General features: G+C 39.2%; 1 protein-coding gene and 1 long non-coding RNA gene across 12 annotated transcripts in view; one reads left to right on the forward strand and one right to left on the reverse strand.

Moving 5' to 3' along the window:
- Positions 1-17,516, reverse strand: part of GLI3 (GLI family zinc finger 3) — a 204,360-nt gene that overhangs the window by 166,201 nt on the left and 20,643 nt on the right. For 2 of the 11 annotated variants that reach the window (XM_068202085.1, XM_068202103.1), the window contains exon 1: positions 5,049-5,372. The exons of 5 other annotated variants lie outside the window; for them this stretch is intronic. Coding sequence is in view for 3 of the 6 variants with exons in the window: in XM_068202050.1 (XP_068058151.1) it covers positions 4,747-4,873 (127 nt within the window). In the remaining 3 variants the exon portion in view is untranslated. Of the gene's footprint in view, positions 1-4,542; positions 4,616-4,746; positions 4,956-5,048; positions 5,373-17,516 lie in introns of those variants that run through there. 4 more of the 11 variants (XM_068202050.1, XM_068202010.1, XM_068202068.1 and 1 more) reach the window with 3 other exon arrangements.
- Positions 5,773-8,608, forward strand: LOC137480805 (uncharacterized). Its single transcript, XR_011003093.1, has 2 exons — positions 5,773-5,902; positions 8,019-8,608. It is a non-coding gene; the product is annotated as an uncharacterized lncRNA (long non-coding RNA).

The following is a 17,516-nucleotide window of genomic DNA, read 5'->3' on the forward strand; positions in this document are numbered from 1 at the left end:
GCAGCAGGAGCTTGGAGCGGTCTTTCATGGGGATGCAGTCAGCACACCACCCTCTGCTTCCCACTCCTCCACTTCCAGGCAGCAGGGAGTAAGAGCCTGAAGAGATCCTCCGTCCTGTAGGCAGCTAGTGGAAACAACTGCAAACTGTTCTATTGTTCCGACTCCTCTCCTCCTCCTCCTTTTGCAAGGGTGGGTAAGAAACGGAAAAAGATCTCATTTTTCTGGTGAACTGAAGCTGCATGATACATGGCTTCAGATTAACAGCGAAGTCCTCCAGGAACCAGGACAACAGGCCTCATGTTCATCAAGGTACCAGATTAAACATCTGCATCCAACAGTCCTCTGTATAAAGAATTCTTCCTAAACAATAAATGATTAAGTGTAAGATATATGATGCTCCCTTTAACATGCTCTGAAAGAATAAAGACCCAAGTCACATACCAAGTTGATCAGACTCAGATTGCAACTGGTTTGGTCCCCAGCTCTTGCTCCCTACAAAACAAAGCTGCCTCGTTTTAACAATAAGAGATAGCTTAATATTTAACACTCATTTTTTTAAGAAAATCTGGTGAGTGTAACAGTTGCTTTTATTGCTCATAAGCAATTAAGAAACACCATTTACAGGCTCCGTAAAGCTGTCCTCAGCAACTGAAAGGCAGGGTGGAGGTGATTCAGCCAGGGCAAATCACAATTACTATTTAAAAATTTAAGGATCCCACTTCATGCTCAAATAGTCCTGGGGAAGACCTCAGAAAGCATTTCCAAAGGGTACATGACACAAAGTGCTATGAACTAAACACTACAAACTTGTTTACATTCTCACTTAAAACCAATGTAAACAAAGAGGAGCCATTCAGAGAAGCAACACCAAGATAAAACTGATCCAAGCCTCTGAAGGAGCCCTGCACTGGGGAGACAGGAATGGCTCACCTGGAATGGCTTATAATCAATGAGTGTCACTGATCTCACTGCTGACTTGTGACTTCAGTGACTCTTATCTCATGAAGTTTCATGAACAAAAATTACCTACTGTATAATAAAGCCTTCCTAGGGCACGCTATCACTGATTTAGTTGCTAAGCCAATCTTAGCTAGTCTGCAAACACCCGTAGCTCCCTATTGGCACCCAAGCTGACATTTCCTGTGTTACAGCACAATGGCTCTTACCATACCTTGATATAATAGCATTGCCGGCTTGATTTCAGCTCTCACAGGTTACTGCTTACTGGTTTGTTTTCATGTCTGGAGAGCAAGATTCCTTATTATAAAACTAAGAAAATATCATTAAAAATGCTTTGTCATTGACAAATGGAGCTGTAGCTGTGCTGTAAGAAACCAGATGGAAATTTAGTTCATGATTCCAGTAAAAATGTCAGTGAAATGGAACAAGGAACTTCTCAAAGACCAGTGGAGCATATATTGTTCCAAAATTTCAGAGCTTATCAGGACCAAATAAAATCTGGAACGTACACAGCAATGAGCCGTTAGCCTCTTCATTCCATACCAAAATGGTTCTTTCAGAGACATAGAGTCCACATATACAATAGTCAAAGACTTCTTTTTCCTGGTGCTCTGGTGATTCCTGCAGAACTAGAAGAGACTGGCAAAAAAAAAAATCAGAAAATGTTTATAATAGTTTCTTGATAAAGACAAAACTGAAACACCTGGCATTATTTTGGTATTAACTCGCCAGTGTAACTATAGTGATACCATGAGCTCAAGTGAACATAGCTGGCAAGGTTTTCCTAAATTGAATACTTTTAATACCACCATCCCCATTGTGACCTTTGGGGTGTTGCACACCAAGTAAAAACATGCAATGATTTTGACTTCAAACATTAAGCTTGGTTTGCATTTTTTTGCCCAATATCATCCACCTGCAGCAAACAGGCTGGTGCAGGTGAGAAGGTATCATTTTGTTCAGAAGAAGAGCCTAATAGACAGAGTCTGGGAATGTGTCAAAGTGTTCATCATCAAGTCCTCCTCAGTTTTGGTCGGGTTTTTCCCCCACGTTAAAAAGGAGACAAAAAACCGCATGCTGAGTATTTTCAATGCAGTAGCCATTATGAAGTTTGAAGAGAAGGATCAACAGGCTGGCTGCACTGACACGGGTTGTGCTGCAGAAAACTCACCAATTTCTCTGAAAGCAGAGTTTATACAAGACAAACTATCATCCCACAGTAAACTCCTGCCAATGCATAAATACTGGACAATCTCCCCTTCTCCCCTCATCTTCACAGTCCAAATGCATGCTCCACACTTCACTGAAAGCAGACCCTATGCCCTTAATCCCACATTTCCATTCTGTGGCAGACTGACTTCTGATTCTTTTACTACCACGTTCCTTTAAAAAATGAAAATTATGCACCAGAGACATGACTGAAGTAAATCCTTACATCAAGGAAGAACATTCCTGTATTGTGAAGTCTAAAGTTTAATGGAACTCAGTTTAAATCAGCCTAATGTTAAAATATCCCTATCATTTTGGCTTCTATCAAAATGCACACAGTCAAATTAGTCCAAAAAATAATCCAGAAAGATCAATAAGGAAAATATGAAAAAAAACAGCAATCACACTTCAAATGAAATATGACTTCTGTGAAACAAGTATTTTTCTTGGAACAAACTATCACCCATCCCACCAGAGGAAATCAGCCTAGGCTCATTATGATAGAACATTGGTAAGAACAAGATTTAATTTCCATGCCTCTTTATTCAAAAGTTACAAACTTTGAAACAGAGATTTAATAACTAAATAAACTAATTATTTAAGCCCTCAACCTGTGAGTAGTCTATGAATATACATAGATTTACAGACTTAAGTAACCCAATTCCTAGTAGTGTATGTGTTTCAGGACACACACATTACCTTGAATGTTAGAGTATTTTGCTTATAGCAGTACAAACCAAAACCCAAGGGAGCCACATGACTGTACAATGCAGCTGTATCTACAAGTTGAGAATTACTGTAATCACTGGAAATAGAAACCCAGATTTCCTCTAATATCACAAATTTGCTCAGCAAAGTTGACTAGAGACAGCTAAAATTGGTTTCTACTCAGTAACACAGGATAAATGGGAAAGAGACTGATCCTGGACATTAACTATATTCAGTCATCCAAGCATTACAGTTCCTTGCTAGCAGTCTGCTAGAACCATAACCAAGTCAGTTTTTATCAGTATGGAATGCACAGAGCAGGCCTTCAAATGTTAAATAAAATATTTCCTTACAACTCGGATGGGAGTGAAGAATAAAAAAAAAAATATTAAAAGGAAAGAGGAAAGGGAAAGGGGAGGAGGAGAGGGCCTGTGTGTGTATGGAAGGAATGTGGGCTCAATATACAACAGCACTAAATATTTTATCTTCTAACCAAATTGCTACAGAAGAGTCCTGATTAACATTTCATTGCAAAAGATGCACTACTATACTAACGGCCTTAAAAATCTACATTTAAATGGAATACAAAAAAAAATGTTATTCAAAAGCATTCTCTAGACATTCCCTTTTAAAAGCAGTAGGTTAAAGGTTTGATTTATATAGACTTTAAAGAGGTTATACACTGCCTTTGTCACATCACAGTTTAACTGTGTAGTTTCACCTCAGCTTTATATTTATGAACTGGATGAAGACAATACCATTTCTGATGTGCAAATTCAGACTTTTTTATTTTTTATTATTTGTCTGTTAAAAATTCCTTTTGGTACATATAAATGCTAGCATCTAGCCTTTGAGGTGTTACTCTTTCACTCTTTTTTTTTTCACTTATTTCCCTGAAAAACTAACATATGCTACAGTTTTTTATTTTATTTTACAGAAAACAGCACATGAAAGCACTGCTGGAATATTTATTAGATTCATCTGTTATCGTTTTGTTACATGATCTGCAAAGAAGAAAAAACATACTTATGGTTATACCGAAACAGCAGGATTGGTGCACCATGACTGGTACAATATGGACTGGTAGTTTTGTACTGGACCCTACACCACAAATGTGGCTTTACCATATTTCAGTGTGTTAAGTGCTTGCACAAGCAATGCTGTTTGACTTATGAAGGACTCTGTTGCGCATCACCTATATATTAATAATTCTCACTCCATTCAAAATCCAACTAAGCTAAGGACAAGCACTAAAGATAAAACTCAACACTTGCTAATCAGTTGTTCAATAGTGAATAACAGCACAGAAGGGACTTGCATGGCAGCCAGCCTCCGTGGGATGCCAAAGTGGGGGCCCATCTTCCCATCTTCCCCCAGTGTTTACACAGGGAACTGGTGAGAGACACTAAGCAAAGGCACCAAGCCACAGGAGAGAAGCCAATACTCTAATAAATGCAGAACACATCACAACCTAAATATGTTAGTGTAAATGTTGAATGACTCCTAATTATTTATAATCAGCAGTCATTAAGAGTCATGCTTTTCCCTCTCGATTCCTTCAGCAGAGAGGAGGCAAGCGTGAAAAATGGGTTAGCAGCCTTTCCGTGGGCCAATTGCTCCTGTTCTCAGAGGGACTCAGCCAAAGCCCATTAGGAGGGTACTGACCTCAATCTGTTGTAGATCATTCCCTGAACGCCACAGAAGTCTCTAGATTCCAAAAAGGTTATGCTCCCCCTGGCTTTAACGGCAGAGGGAGAAGACTTGAGAAGCCTTATGCTACAGTCTCTTTCCCAGAAGATTTTTAAGCATCCCATGAGATGCAGTCAGAGGTCAAATAGTGCATAACATCCCCTCACACAACCCGCTTACCTCCCAGAGACTTGCAAAGAGGCAGGCACCTTCTGCAGAAATTAGAGGAGGCAGGAGTAATGCAATTATGCAGAAACTCAAAGGAATGCCAGGTGTGCCCAGCATGATGTGCTACTGCAGTACACATTTGCACCTGCAGATTGCCTGCTCCCACCCTTTACAGAGAACCTGGCTGCATAGATATGCACAGGTGGGTTCTCCAAAGGAAATGGTGATCTAACATAAAAAAAGCATTTTTAAATGCTTTTTCATTTCAAATGTTCTTCAGCATTCAGACAAAAGAATCATTTTACATATCCTACCTCATATCAGACCTTTGTTATCCTCAGTGAAGCCCACTGCTGTTCTGCTGGGAGGGTCTCTTATGCAGAACAAATGCAGTCCATATGTAAAGCCTACTAATTAAAAGCGTTCCTGCAGTCCTTAGCCAAACTCTCTCCATCATCCTCATCCAACAAAATTAAAACTTCCAACCAAAAGTTCAGTAATGCCAACTAGAATACACATTCCTTGATGGCGTTGAAGACCCTAAAGGAGAAACACTTGACAAGCTGTTTGTAATGCTTGAGGAATATTAGAGAGTCATGGTGCAACATTTTCTAAATAGATGATCTGGTTGTATAGAGCTGCTGAAAAACACAGTTTGTGTTTCCAGCTACTGTCCACAAGCTCATAATCACGGTGTTTCTAAAACTCCAGGAATCTGCACTGTAGGATACTTGATGACATAGCAAATAACTCTTCCATTGATGCAGCAGTAGCAGCTCTCAGAAACAACTCTGGCATTTACTCCCTGAGAAGTAAATATTGACTTAACAGCATCTACCAGAGCATATGCAAAAGGCACACGAATGATTGTTTCTGCTAGTGCAGACTCATATGTTCAGAATCACACCTGCCACTTCATTCTGAATCACTGAACCATGTAAATCATGAGAGAGAAACCTTCTCTTACAACTGCAATGAAAAGAAGCCAAGAGACTCTCTTCCAGTTTCTTCCAATCCATAACTCTATTCTTAGATGGGCATTTTACATGCAACATCCCAGTCTTGCCAACATACATAAATATAAATTACTCCACCAGGGGAGCAGCCTATGCAACACCCACTGGCATCCTTAAGACCATTTGCCACTATGTGGTTCTGGGATTTTTAGGTCAGGTTCTTATCTTTAAGTAATCATTGTTTCAAGACAATTTTACAGTACAAGGTTGAAGTAGGACAGTTTGGAAAGCCCTACACAACAGAGTTTCCTCCACTCAGCTAAATGGATTTCAGGCAAGGAACAAAAGGGACTTCAACAACAGGAATGGACCCTACCAGTTAGGCAGACAGCAAGGAATTAAGGTAACATAAATGATTGCTATACAACCCCATGAGGTGACCACCTCAGCTCACCACCATGAGGTGTATCACCTCAGCTCAGGGACCACTGTCATTGTCTAACCCTCTTCCCAGCCTCACACTGCCCTCAACAGATCTGCTCCACGGTAGGTGTTGCTTGTTCTGGCAGGAAAGCATCTCTCTGCTCTGCCTGAGAGGACCTTCCTGCTAAATGACTCTGTGGATCACAAATATCCTAACCTAACAGGTTTATTTTTATTCTGAAATGTGTCTTAGGATCTATGTCCTTGTCACTCAAAAGTTTCTCCAGAGTCCTCAGGGCATTCCGAACTTCAACAAGCACTGTGAAAGGACAATAGCATCCTCAGACTTAGTACCCAATAGCAAGGGTTTATTGCCAAGCTGAGAGCATTTCTTGATATAAAAGTAGGCCAGTTGATAATGAAGCTAGATTGCTCCCTACTGGCACAGGATTTTGAGAGCATGACTTCATGCTTCTGCATTAAATAACTCAAACAGAAGAATGAAGTGGTAAATTGGAACATGTATATCTGCACCCAACATGTGCTCATTTGCAGGTTCCAGTACGAAATGTGCATTCATAAAAGAAAGGTGTCTGCCTCCACAAACAGATAATTCCCAGTGCTACCACCATGGCAAAGACAAGAAAATGCAGTTTGCAGTGCTAAAAGATTCCAACTGTCTCATCTGCCCTAATGGTGACTTAACAATACTGGTCCCAAATGCAAAACTCACAAATTTCTATTTGACGTCAACAGCTATCCAATGGTGTAAGGACAGGGGTTCAAATCCCATCTTAACTGCCGCAGAACCAAGAGCTGAACATACATCTACAGAGATAAAATACCAGCATATAAACAAGCTGTGATGGCTTGTTTCTTGAAATCCAACAAGACAGTCTAATAAGGCAGTCACACATCCTTAATTATGCTGGCTCCAAAACAAGTTTAACTATTGTTTAGGCAATTCCAAAAACATGGCAGTTGCAACATAATGTATAACTCAACCATAACTGCTTATTGTGAGCAATGTACATTGCATGCTATTTTCAGATGATAGCAAATTAGAGAGTGGTGGCACGCTGATTTGGCAAAGGTTTCTAGTGACTGTCTTTCATTAACCCCAGAAAGGAGAGAAACAGCCATCATTATCACCACCACCAGTACCACTCATCTACTTCTGTCATCCCAGAGCTAAAGGGAGCATAGGGATACTTATCCTGATATAATGAGTTACAAAATAGTCTTCCCCAGAGCATACAGGCAAGCTTGTATAACCAGCAGTGAAACTGGGCAACTTTCCAGAAAATTTATCCAACTGCCTGCAGTCTCCCATTTCAAGGTAGCTGGAAAACCTAACTGCTGAATAAAGTCATTTGATCCACATCCCATGCATTTTAATAAAGAGTATAAAAGAACAGATACCTATTTATGTTTGCTAATTTTTATTTCCTAAAACATTGAAAGGTAAAACATCTTCCTCCCTTCACCTTCCTTCATGGTCTCTTTTAGTTTAAGATACTCAAAAGCATTTCCAGCACTGAACAAGAAGAATACATGTTTATGGATAGAAACTAAGTGTTTTTTAAAAACACAGAAATATCGTACTACATTCCAAATTTTAAATAAAAAACTGAAAAAAAATTGTGAAAGCACTGTAAATTTTTAAGTGTAATCTTCTTGTCCCTTTCTATTGCCCTCTACTTCCTTTCTATTCCATGTTTTGAAGTCGACTAGGATCACATGATGGCAGTCACACGAGCCAACTTCAGAGTCTTTGCTGACCTCTTAAGAGAAAATTTAGACTGGACAGAACTATCTAGAAGGGAACAGTTGAAGGAAACAGGTCACAGTTTGTAACATCTTTATTTTTATTACATATTTTTATTTTTATGTCTCATTTTTCAGGTTGGAGACTGATTCTGTCTGAACTCCAAAATAAGTAAAAGAAAAGTCTATAACCTGAAGGGACACAAAGCCAGGAAGCAGATTTTCAGTGAGATCATTTCATACCTCTTCATGGCTTTTATTTAGTCTAGTTAACATCCACCTAACTTCAAGAACTCTCTACATTTTGAAGAATTGACTGTTGCTAAATTTTGAATGCTCTCCCTTTCAACTATAGCTTGATAGTCTGCAATGTACACACACTGCCCTCTGCAACTCCTCCAGCAGAACCTAGGAAAAGCCATTTCACAGTTCTCTTTATTGCTAAACAAAATATAAGCCCAACATAATACAGGGTTTTACTTAGATTCCTCTAATTTTCTCATTGTTTAGGTATGTTCCACATTAAAATAAGTTCAACCCTGCAACACAGGGGACTTTCACTACCAGACTGCCAAGGATTTGGTTTCCACAGCAGCCAAGACTCCTGGAAATCCAGAAGCATCTGTACAAGGCAATACTGTGTGCACTCAGACCACGCCTGAGACTTTGCAGATATAAGGGATGCCTGTGACATCCCCACCGAGCACATGCTCAGGGCAGCTCCACTTGCACAGAGGCCTGGCCAGTAAGTCTGACTTGTCTGTGATGTCAAAAAACCAGCAGAAAATGCTGTGCCCACCTGAACTGTTCATTTGTTGGGCGGAGGTTCTGTCTTCACCTCCCAAAGAAGTGAAGAGGTTAAACTTCTCAGAGGGCAAGAGAAATCTAGCACAGTATGTCTGTGCAAACGCAAGCACAAAACCAGCAGCCCAAATTGTGTTCACCCACACAAATAAAAAACTCTGCTGCTCTTCCTTCTAAGATTTGTGTCTAAGATTTGTGTCTAAAGGTAACAGTTTATCCCAAAATTAAGAAGCCTGAAATACAATATTTTTCTCAGATTCACCTATTAGTAAAATTAAGTTTTGCTATATCAATTATTCTGCACCTACCTGTAAGATCTTACATTCCTGCAGCTGAAGTACTGGTCCTATGAACAACTATGACTTCTGTCTAACAATACGAAAATACTGATTTTTGACAGTCCTAAGTCCAACATGACAACCAAAAAATTCACCTGAAATCTGCTTACATGAGAGCACTACAGAGGAGCACAAAGCTTGCTCTTTCTTTCTTTCTTTCTTTTCTTTCTTCCTTTCTTATTTCTTTCTTTCTTCCCTTTCTTCCTTTTTCTTTTCTTTTCTTCCCTCTCCTTTCCTTCTTTTACTCTTTAAATACCTGGTGAAACTTTTGATATCTTTGCTCAAGGTTCTTATTCACTTATAGACATAATTATTATTTTTTTAGGAGTAGGCTTATTTTTAGCATCTCCTTGAGCCTTGAAGATAAATGTAGCAAAAATTACAGTCCCTCAAAACATTTCATTACTTGAGATATTCTGGTATCATTTATAGTAAGGTTGTTTCTCAGAGGAAAAAAATAATTTCTTAGTGCTGAAGAAAATGTAGGCAATCCTTAAATTCTGATTTAAGTTTGATGGCTGAAGGAAAAGGTCTTTGTTAATTTAAACAGCAAAATGAATCTACCTCCCCCTATTCTCTGAATAATCAAAAGAAAGTGTTCAAAGCTGAGAACAGGATATTTAAAACTATTTCCACTCTTTTATATGCAACATTATTCTCTCTCAAAGCAGCAAACAAAATGGTGTCTTGGAACAGATACTGTAAGCTCAGGGTGCCTGTCAGAAGATGCTGATGCACCTTGAATTGAAAATACAAAATAAAACCTACTATTTCTGTTTTTCCTTGACCAATACTTTAGCAAACTTGGCACTGAGACTGAAATGAATGTTGGAAATTAAGTTGGTAGAAATCCCCGGAATGATTCCAGATCCATGCTTTTTTGGCAGGGACACTGTGATCCTGTACCCATCCAAGTAATTGAAAAGTGTTAATGTCCATTCACTCAAACTCTTCAGCCAAATATCTCTGAAGAATAATTCATCATATACACCTTCAGAAAGGAGGTTTACAATAATGTCCAGAAAGCAGCTTACAAGTCTGGCAAATTGTGCTGTTTTCAATTTTGCTGAAAAAACTGTTAGAGGTGTGGTTCTTTATGAAGGGCCTGAAAATGCCTGTAAAAACAGCAGGTTTTATAACACTTTGTGACTGAATATTTAAATATAGATTAAAATAAAGAATTCCTATGCTGTTCCCAAGGAAGTCAATGGCAGTTGACTTCATGACAGAGGTCAAGTCATGATCTTATCAAATCTTTGAAACCTGGAGTAGCTCAAACTACAAGGATTGATTCTATTGCAACTGCGTGGGATATCATTATTCTTTCCCTTCTTTCTGATCATACATAAAAGCCTTCAAATAGAAAGTTTGTAAAAGAAATCATATTTCCAGGATGAGGTCCTGGAATGGCTTCATGAGAAGTTATCTCAAGTTTCAGAGATGTGATAATTCAGTGATCAAGGGTGCTGGGAACCCAGATATCTTACTGAAAAGAACCAACTAAAAGACTATGGCTTGAGTAAGGACTGGAAAGAGATACCTAAGACTGAATATTTAAAGCCTGGACTAGTTAAAGTTGCTAAAAATCTTTTCAGTATTTCTGTGAGTTTAACTTCAGCCTAAAATTAAATAAAACTCCATCTTACCACTAAAGAACAGTATGAAATTACAACTACAAGCACACCTTACAGACACCTTTTATGGGGTTAATTTTGTCTCATCCCTGTCACACTGTGAATCCTGCAAGTCATTCTCTCTGTTCTGAGCCCTGACCCCAGAAAGGGATGTACTTTCCTGACCTGCATGGTGCAGGCAGCTTGGAGCAGCCCCAAGAACCTCAAGAAGGGGTCAGGAAAGCACAGGCTCTTCATCAGAGACACCACGTGTAACTCACAGAAACTTGAACTACCATCAAGTTAAGCAAAAAACCGGAGGTGGGGGGAGAATACCAAACCTCCCTCTAACCTCCAGCAGACGCAATCACCAGCCACAGAGAGATCCTGGCTATGAGAAGCTGAGGATTCCCAGACACTTCCAGGGGGAAAATCCTTAGAGTTGATAAACACAACACACAGTGCAGCCATCTCCTGAGTGAGCCTGCTCTGCATCACTATGCCATGCAGTCAGCACTGAAACCAGCCCAGGCTTAAGGGCTCATCAGAGATGCTGAGAACCTCAGGGAGCCAGCCTCCAGCGACTGGTAAGGTCTGGCCTCCACCCTCCTCCTCTCCAGCAGAAATACAAATTCAAAAATAAAAGCAGGAAGACAGCTTATGAGGAGCATTTTATCAGAGTTGAAGTTGGAACGGGCTGTAAACTCCCATGGGACATCTAGGTTTACACACTTCAGATGAAACCGTAAATTGAATATTAAACACATATTTTTATCAAATCATATTTCTCCCAGAGAAGGCTGAGCACTGCCTGTTTATTTTTTTAATCTGATTCACTGTGTTTACAAGTGGTAGGAAAGCTGGTTATATCAGCCACTCCATCTTTTTAGCTCTATTTGAATGACTTTGATTTTGTTTTTCTAACACTGCTAAGAAAACTATAATGCAAAAAAATAAGAAATGAAATCTATAATCTGTGAAAAAGCACTCTGAAATCCATCAACCAAGTTGTATCCATAATTGCTTCCCTGGCTTATCAAAAAAAGACTCATTTGCATTATCTGTTATCTTTAGATACCCATCCTGGTCTATAAACAGAGTTATCAATCCCGTTCAGAGGCCAGTCCACAAATTGAAGTTTTCTGTAGAGGGAATTAGCTATAAACAAGCCTGAGGCAATTTTCTTTGACAGCCAATGGTAAACCATAGGAAGTAACTTCAATAGTGATTTACAGTTCTTCTCTGGTTTCCATCCAACTTTTCCTTCTTGTGCTTCTGTTCCATCCAAAAAGGAATTTTTCAGATGTTCTAATTTCCCATTCAAGATGCAATCAATCCCAAGTCTAGGTGTGTCTAATCCAATTTTTACGGTATGTTCATGGGCCAGCACCAGAGAAAAAGAACTCTCTTTTTATTTTCTTTCAATTGCCTCTGCTGCAATCACAAGACTTGTCATCTCCTGGTGTGAAATGCACAACAGCAAAAGAGAGAGCAAAGGAGATTTGAGAGAGAGAGAGAGGGAGAGAGGGAGCGCCAACCTACTAAAAAGAAAGGGGAAAAGAGATACACAAAAATAAGACTGACATTTTTTAATAACCCTACATACTGAAAACTTGCATTTAAAAGAATAATGAATTAACTCCAACTTCCTGAAGTCTGTGTGGAGTTTTTAAGTTCTCATCCAAATCACAATACACCGTTAGAAGTAGGATATTTAGGAAAAGACTCCAGCTTTGCACCACCCATCCTCCTCATCTATACCACAGCAAAGTCAGATTCAAGTCCTGTACTGCTTGCTCATGCACACCACTCTTCTGTTGAAAAGTAAACCCCATTGTCCAGCCTCCCACATCACTGAGAGTCAGAGGGCTGCGACTCTTTTACAAATGAAAGATCTTTTCTCTTAGCAGCTTAACATACATTTCGGCTAGCTCCAACCTTCTGAAAAAAAAAAAAAACTGAGGACTTAAAATATTTATTTTTCAATCTCTAATTAAAAAACATCTCTAAGGCACTGACATGCACAGTGGATCTTAACATGCACCTCAGGCACGGAAAAGAAGTAACAAGCAGGGGCATGATTCCTCTCCAGGTAAACTACAGAAAATGAAAGTAAAGCAGCCAAAAATCCATTGTGAGAGAGACCTACATGGATTTAAATCTGTGAAAGAAGCGGCACAAGAACAGAGAAGAATTACACCCAGGAGTTTAGCAATTAATAAATAGTCCCTGTGTCAACACAGACCAATAAAAACTGTTTCCTTTTATATTAAAGGAAAAAATATTTATATCTCCACCTACAGAGATGTACACTTGTACACTTTCCTCTTTCTTTTCTCTATATATGCATTTACCTGTGGGACATATATGTGTGTGTATATACATACATGCACAGGTTATTGTTCTCCTGACTGAAAGCTACCCTAATGGGTAGGCGCTAATGGATTTAAAGCGATAAGGTAAAGGCAGACATGCAAAATGCTCCAGAACTTCTGTTCCTAATCAATCACCAGAGATCAGTGACATCATTCAAGCCTTTGATCAGAGCTCCCCTTTCAAGCGTAAAAAGGGGTATAGGTTGACCCACACCAGTGGAGGAACTGAAGAAACACCTAGGATACAATTCACAGTGAAATATGAGAAGTCACTGGCATCCCTCTTCAGAAAAACTATCCCTTCCCACCTTCCTCAAGGAATACAGCGTACATTCCAGAGCAACCAAGCACAAACAACAGATTTATCTCTTTCCCCAATAATTAGAAAACAGCCACGCAAACAAAACATCACAAAATCCTTTCAGATTTTATTTTTGAAGCCTGCATATACATTTTATCCTGAGCAGGCAGTTTATTACATTTGCTTGCATTTTAAAATCTCCTCAATTCCATTGATTAAAAAAAAAAAAGTAAAAGAAAAAAGAAAAAATGAAAAAGGAAAGGGAAAAAAATTTAAAACACCCTTATTTTCCCAGAATATTTGAGCATCTTTAAGAAATAAAGGCAGACATCCACTTTTAAATAACATTCAGGAGAACCAGCATCACGGCAAGCATTCAATAAATTCAGCTTTTGTCCACATCAAGGCAGAGAGTTTGGATCACTAATCCCACTTCAGCTAAAATTGAGCTCCATTGTTTCTCCTTTCATCTGAGTTTCCATGGCACTTACTAGGACTTAAGCGATATTTACTTAGTGCAGTTTGTTAAAAACAACAACCACAAAAAAAGTACATTTTAACATGAGCATCAGATTTGTTTTACTTTCCATAACCTCAAGGTGCAGTCAACATTTTACAGTCTGGGAGATTTCCTCCATGTAAAAAAATCTTCAAGAAAAGCAAAGTTGAAAATAGACCTGAAAACACTCACTTCGTTGTTTTGGTTTGCCTTTTTCCCCATCTGTATTTTTAAAAATCTAATTGAGCTTCTGAACTGCAGCAAAAATGTAGTTTATTATCTCCCTCATCAGGTGATCAATGATTTCATTAATAAGACAGATAACAAAACTGTCATATCATCGACACAGTTATGAAAGATGATCCTGGCTTCTTGCTCCATTTTCCAAGGTCTGGGATTCTCTGTGGCAGCTCTGAGTCCATTCAATATTTTCCACAGACAGAGAAAAGTGAAAATCCATTTTGAAACCAATTTCAATTAGGATCCAGAAGCTGTTATCACAGGTGTCGCAGAATGGGCCCGTAAGTGGAAATGTCGCCTATCCATTCTGAAATGAAACCTTATCAGGGCCTACGAAGATGGCTGAGGACAGCCTATCTGTAAATTACTTTTCGTCCTGTGTTAACTCAACCCTAGTTCTGTCATACGGAATTCTTTCCAGCCCCTCGTAATAATCTAATGACTAACCAGGCGCTGTACCAAAACGGCTTTTATTCTGCTTGGGCTTCCCCTGCCAAATGAACAGGGCTGCAAATGCAAATAACCGGAGGCAGCCAGGCAAGCCGACGTATTTAGTAATATCATTTAAAGCTCTCATAGTTTATTACAGGGAAGTAACGGGCTTGCATTCTGAAGCCTGTCTCCACCCATTGCATTCCTGGTGATTTTTCAATTGCAAACTCCAAGGCCCAGTTATTTCATTAATTCAGCACCCAAGTAGTGAGGCTTTTCTCTCACATCTTTCAGTCTCCTTTTAGCAAATTATCCCATGACGGAGGATTTATTCAGTCAAAGACCTCGGACTTTGAGAGGCAACAAAAGAATCAAGAGACTTTCTGGTCCACCTGCCTGGCGAATGATGAGGCAGGGTAAAGCCTCCCCTAGAGAAACCAATCAAACCATTGTGTGGCACAGTCAGACCTTTTCAACTGTCAAGCCAGGAGAGCAGGAAAAGAGATGAAAGAACTCAGGATGAAGCTACCATTTACAGAACCATGTGGGAATGGTCTCCGAAGATTTAATAATTGGGATGGAACTCAACTTTCTGAAAACTAAAAGAAAGGAAAAAAAAAAAAAAAAAGAAAAGGAAAGAAAAGAGAGAGAAGAAAAAGGAGAGACAAGAAAAAGGACAGAAAGGAGGAGAGAAAAGTGAGAGACCAAGAGGAGGGGAAAACACTGCTGCTCAGGCCCAGAAGGAACTTTTCCACACATAAAAACCTCTGTTGTTATGTATGAACCCCTACACTGGAAAAGATGAGAAAAGCAAGCACAGGACAGGGGCACAGAGAAAGCACATGGTCTACAACACTAACTTCAGTTTCAGCAATTTATCATCCCACCTTAGGAAAACCTGCATCAGTACAAACCTGTTCTATTTAACAGAACAAAAAAAATCCCCTTAGTTTGGGTCATCTGTGTGCATTTTCAAGCTATTGCATTTGTGGGACTTAAGTTTCCACTTGGCTGCATGTGGAACATGCATGAAAAGTCGTACTAAATGAATGGAAAACAGCATATTTTAAGTGGTTGGCATGTGCAAAGAATGTGCTCCTGTATATCAAGACTCCAGATGACTGAAGGCAGAAGATGAGGACCTGCTTTTTGATAATCTGACACTTAACATCTTATAAGCCAAATTTTAAAATGATCTGCAGAAAACACAGTATTTCCTGTATGCTTCTCTTTTTCAAAGTGCCTCTGCAAACTTGAAGTATGCATTCATCAGTAGGTCCAGATCACACTTAAAAGCAAATCTTTTCTCTGACTTGCCAGCCTTATGAGCAAAAATAGAATCTGCAAATTAAATTGTGACCATTTGCAGTTTACATCAAAGGCAAACACTTTTAATGGGAAATAAGATAATAACACAGCACTAAAAATCCATCTCATTCCCTTTTAGCTGGAATGTCAAAAGAATGCATCCCCCTCCCCTTCCACTCTCACCCCAAAATAATGAGATATGGTTTGGAAAGAACACAGAAAATGTAGTTTTAATATGGCACCTTCTTTACATAATCACAGACTATACCCTTAGCTCAATTCTCCCACTTATTGGCATATGTATTTAGTAATAATTTCTATGTAAGCAGAAGCAGAAGTTTTGATTCCTCTGCAAAAGAAGAAAAAAAAGAAAGGGGGAGAAATAAATAGAAAGATACAGAGCAGGGATATAATCAAATGCAACACTGATTCCTGATTATTTCCTTTTAACTGAAGACAGATATGAAATAGAAAACATCTAGAAAAGACGAGTGCTATATGAAAACCTGTTAAGTAATTTAATTATTTCAACTGCCTTAATTTACACAGTTCAGATCATAAAGCCAAATACTGCGCCTGCCAGAAAGGCTGCCTAGCTTTAAGTCAATTAGAAGGATTTTTTACAATTCGATTTTATTTACTTTAAATCGTCTGCTCTGCATAGCTCCTTCTCTTCTCTTTTTTGGGACCCAGGATCCAGAAGTTTTTTGACTTAATTTTAAAGTGCCTTTCAATCCTCCCAAGCAGCCTGGCACCTATTTCTTTGTTGACACCCATTGCCAGCAGCTGGGAAGAAGATGCCATCACATGGAGCAGCAGTGCTGCTGCCATACAGCCTCCCCACTTCGGTGACACGGGCTGGTACAGCAGTGCAAGGTCTTTACTTTTAGGATATCTTCCCATGAGACCAGCACTTGATGGCACTGAGTTAGCCTTTTTTGGAAAGCTAACAATATCACTGAAGTTTCAGCTGCCAGCAGCCTTTTTTCTTATAAAAATCAAACCTCTTGTTGCTTCTTCCTCACCAGTACTGTGGGCTGTAATGGCTGAATTTTTTGAGTTCTGACTGACACTAGACTCCTGCAAAGCACAAGATACAGAGCATGGTACCATCACCATGCTGTAGAGACACAGTTTAAATGCTTTTATTATTATCACTTCTGTATCAAAACCCATTTTAGGCACAATATATGACTGCTTGGGTGTTTTAGGATTGAGTTTTTTTGTTGTTGTTTTTCAGGAAAAGAAACTCCCCAGTGTAAAATTTCCTAAATTTAACCTCCACCTTGAACAGGTGGCAAGCTTCTGCTGCTAACTAATGTTTTCTCCTGATTCCACCTCGTGTTATCCAGCAGGATGTTAAGTCATTACTTACTGATTACAGTGATTGCAGGGATAAGCCACTCAATCATCTCTTTCTGGAACTTGCAAAGGGATACAGGAGGATTGACATTTAATATCCCTTATGCTATTAACCACTGCAGGGAGGGGAGAGAAGGGGGGGGAAAAATGAGGGAAATCTCAGCAGAATTAATGAAGCAATACTGTACTGCACTTGCAGATCACTGGATTTAGAGTGGGGTAAGTGTAGGGCTGGCTCACTGAGGAACAACACTAGAAAATAATTTCAGGCAGAATGAGTTATTACAGTCTACAATAAGCCATAGCTTGATGACTGGAATTTTATTAGTAAGCATAAAGGACCATGGGTGCATTACTCCAAAAG

The sequence above is a fragment of the Anomalospiza imberbis genome, chromosome 1 (genome assembly GCF_031753505.1).
Source record: "Anomalospiza imberbis isolate Cuckoo-Finch-1a 21T00152 chromosome 1, ASM3175350v1, whole genome shotgun sequence".
Classification (NCBI taxonomy): domain Eukaryota; kingdom Metazoa; phylum Chordata; class Aves; order Passeriformes; family Viduidae; genus Anomalospiza; species Anomalospiza imberbis.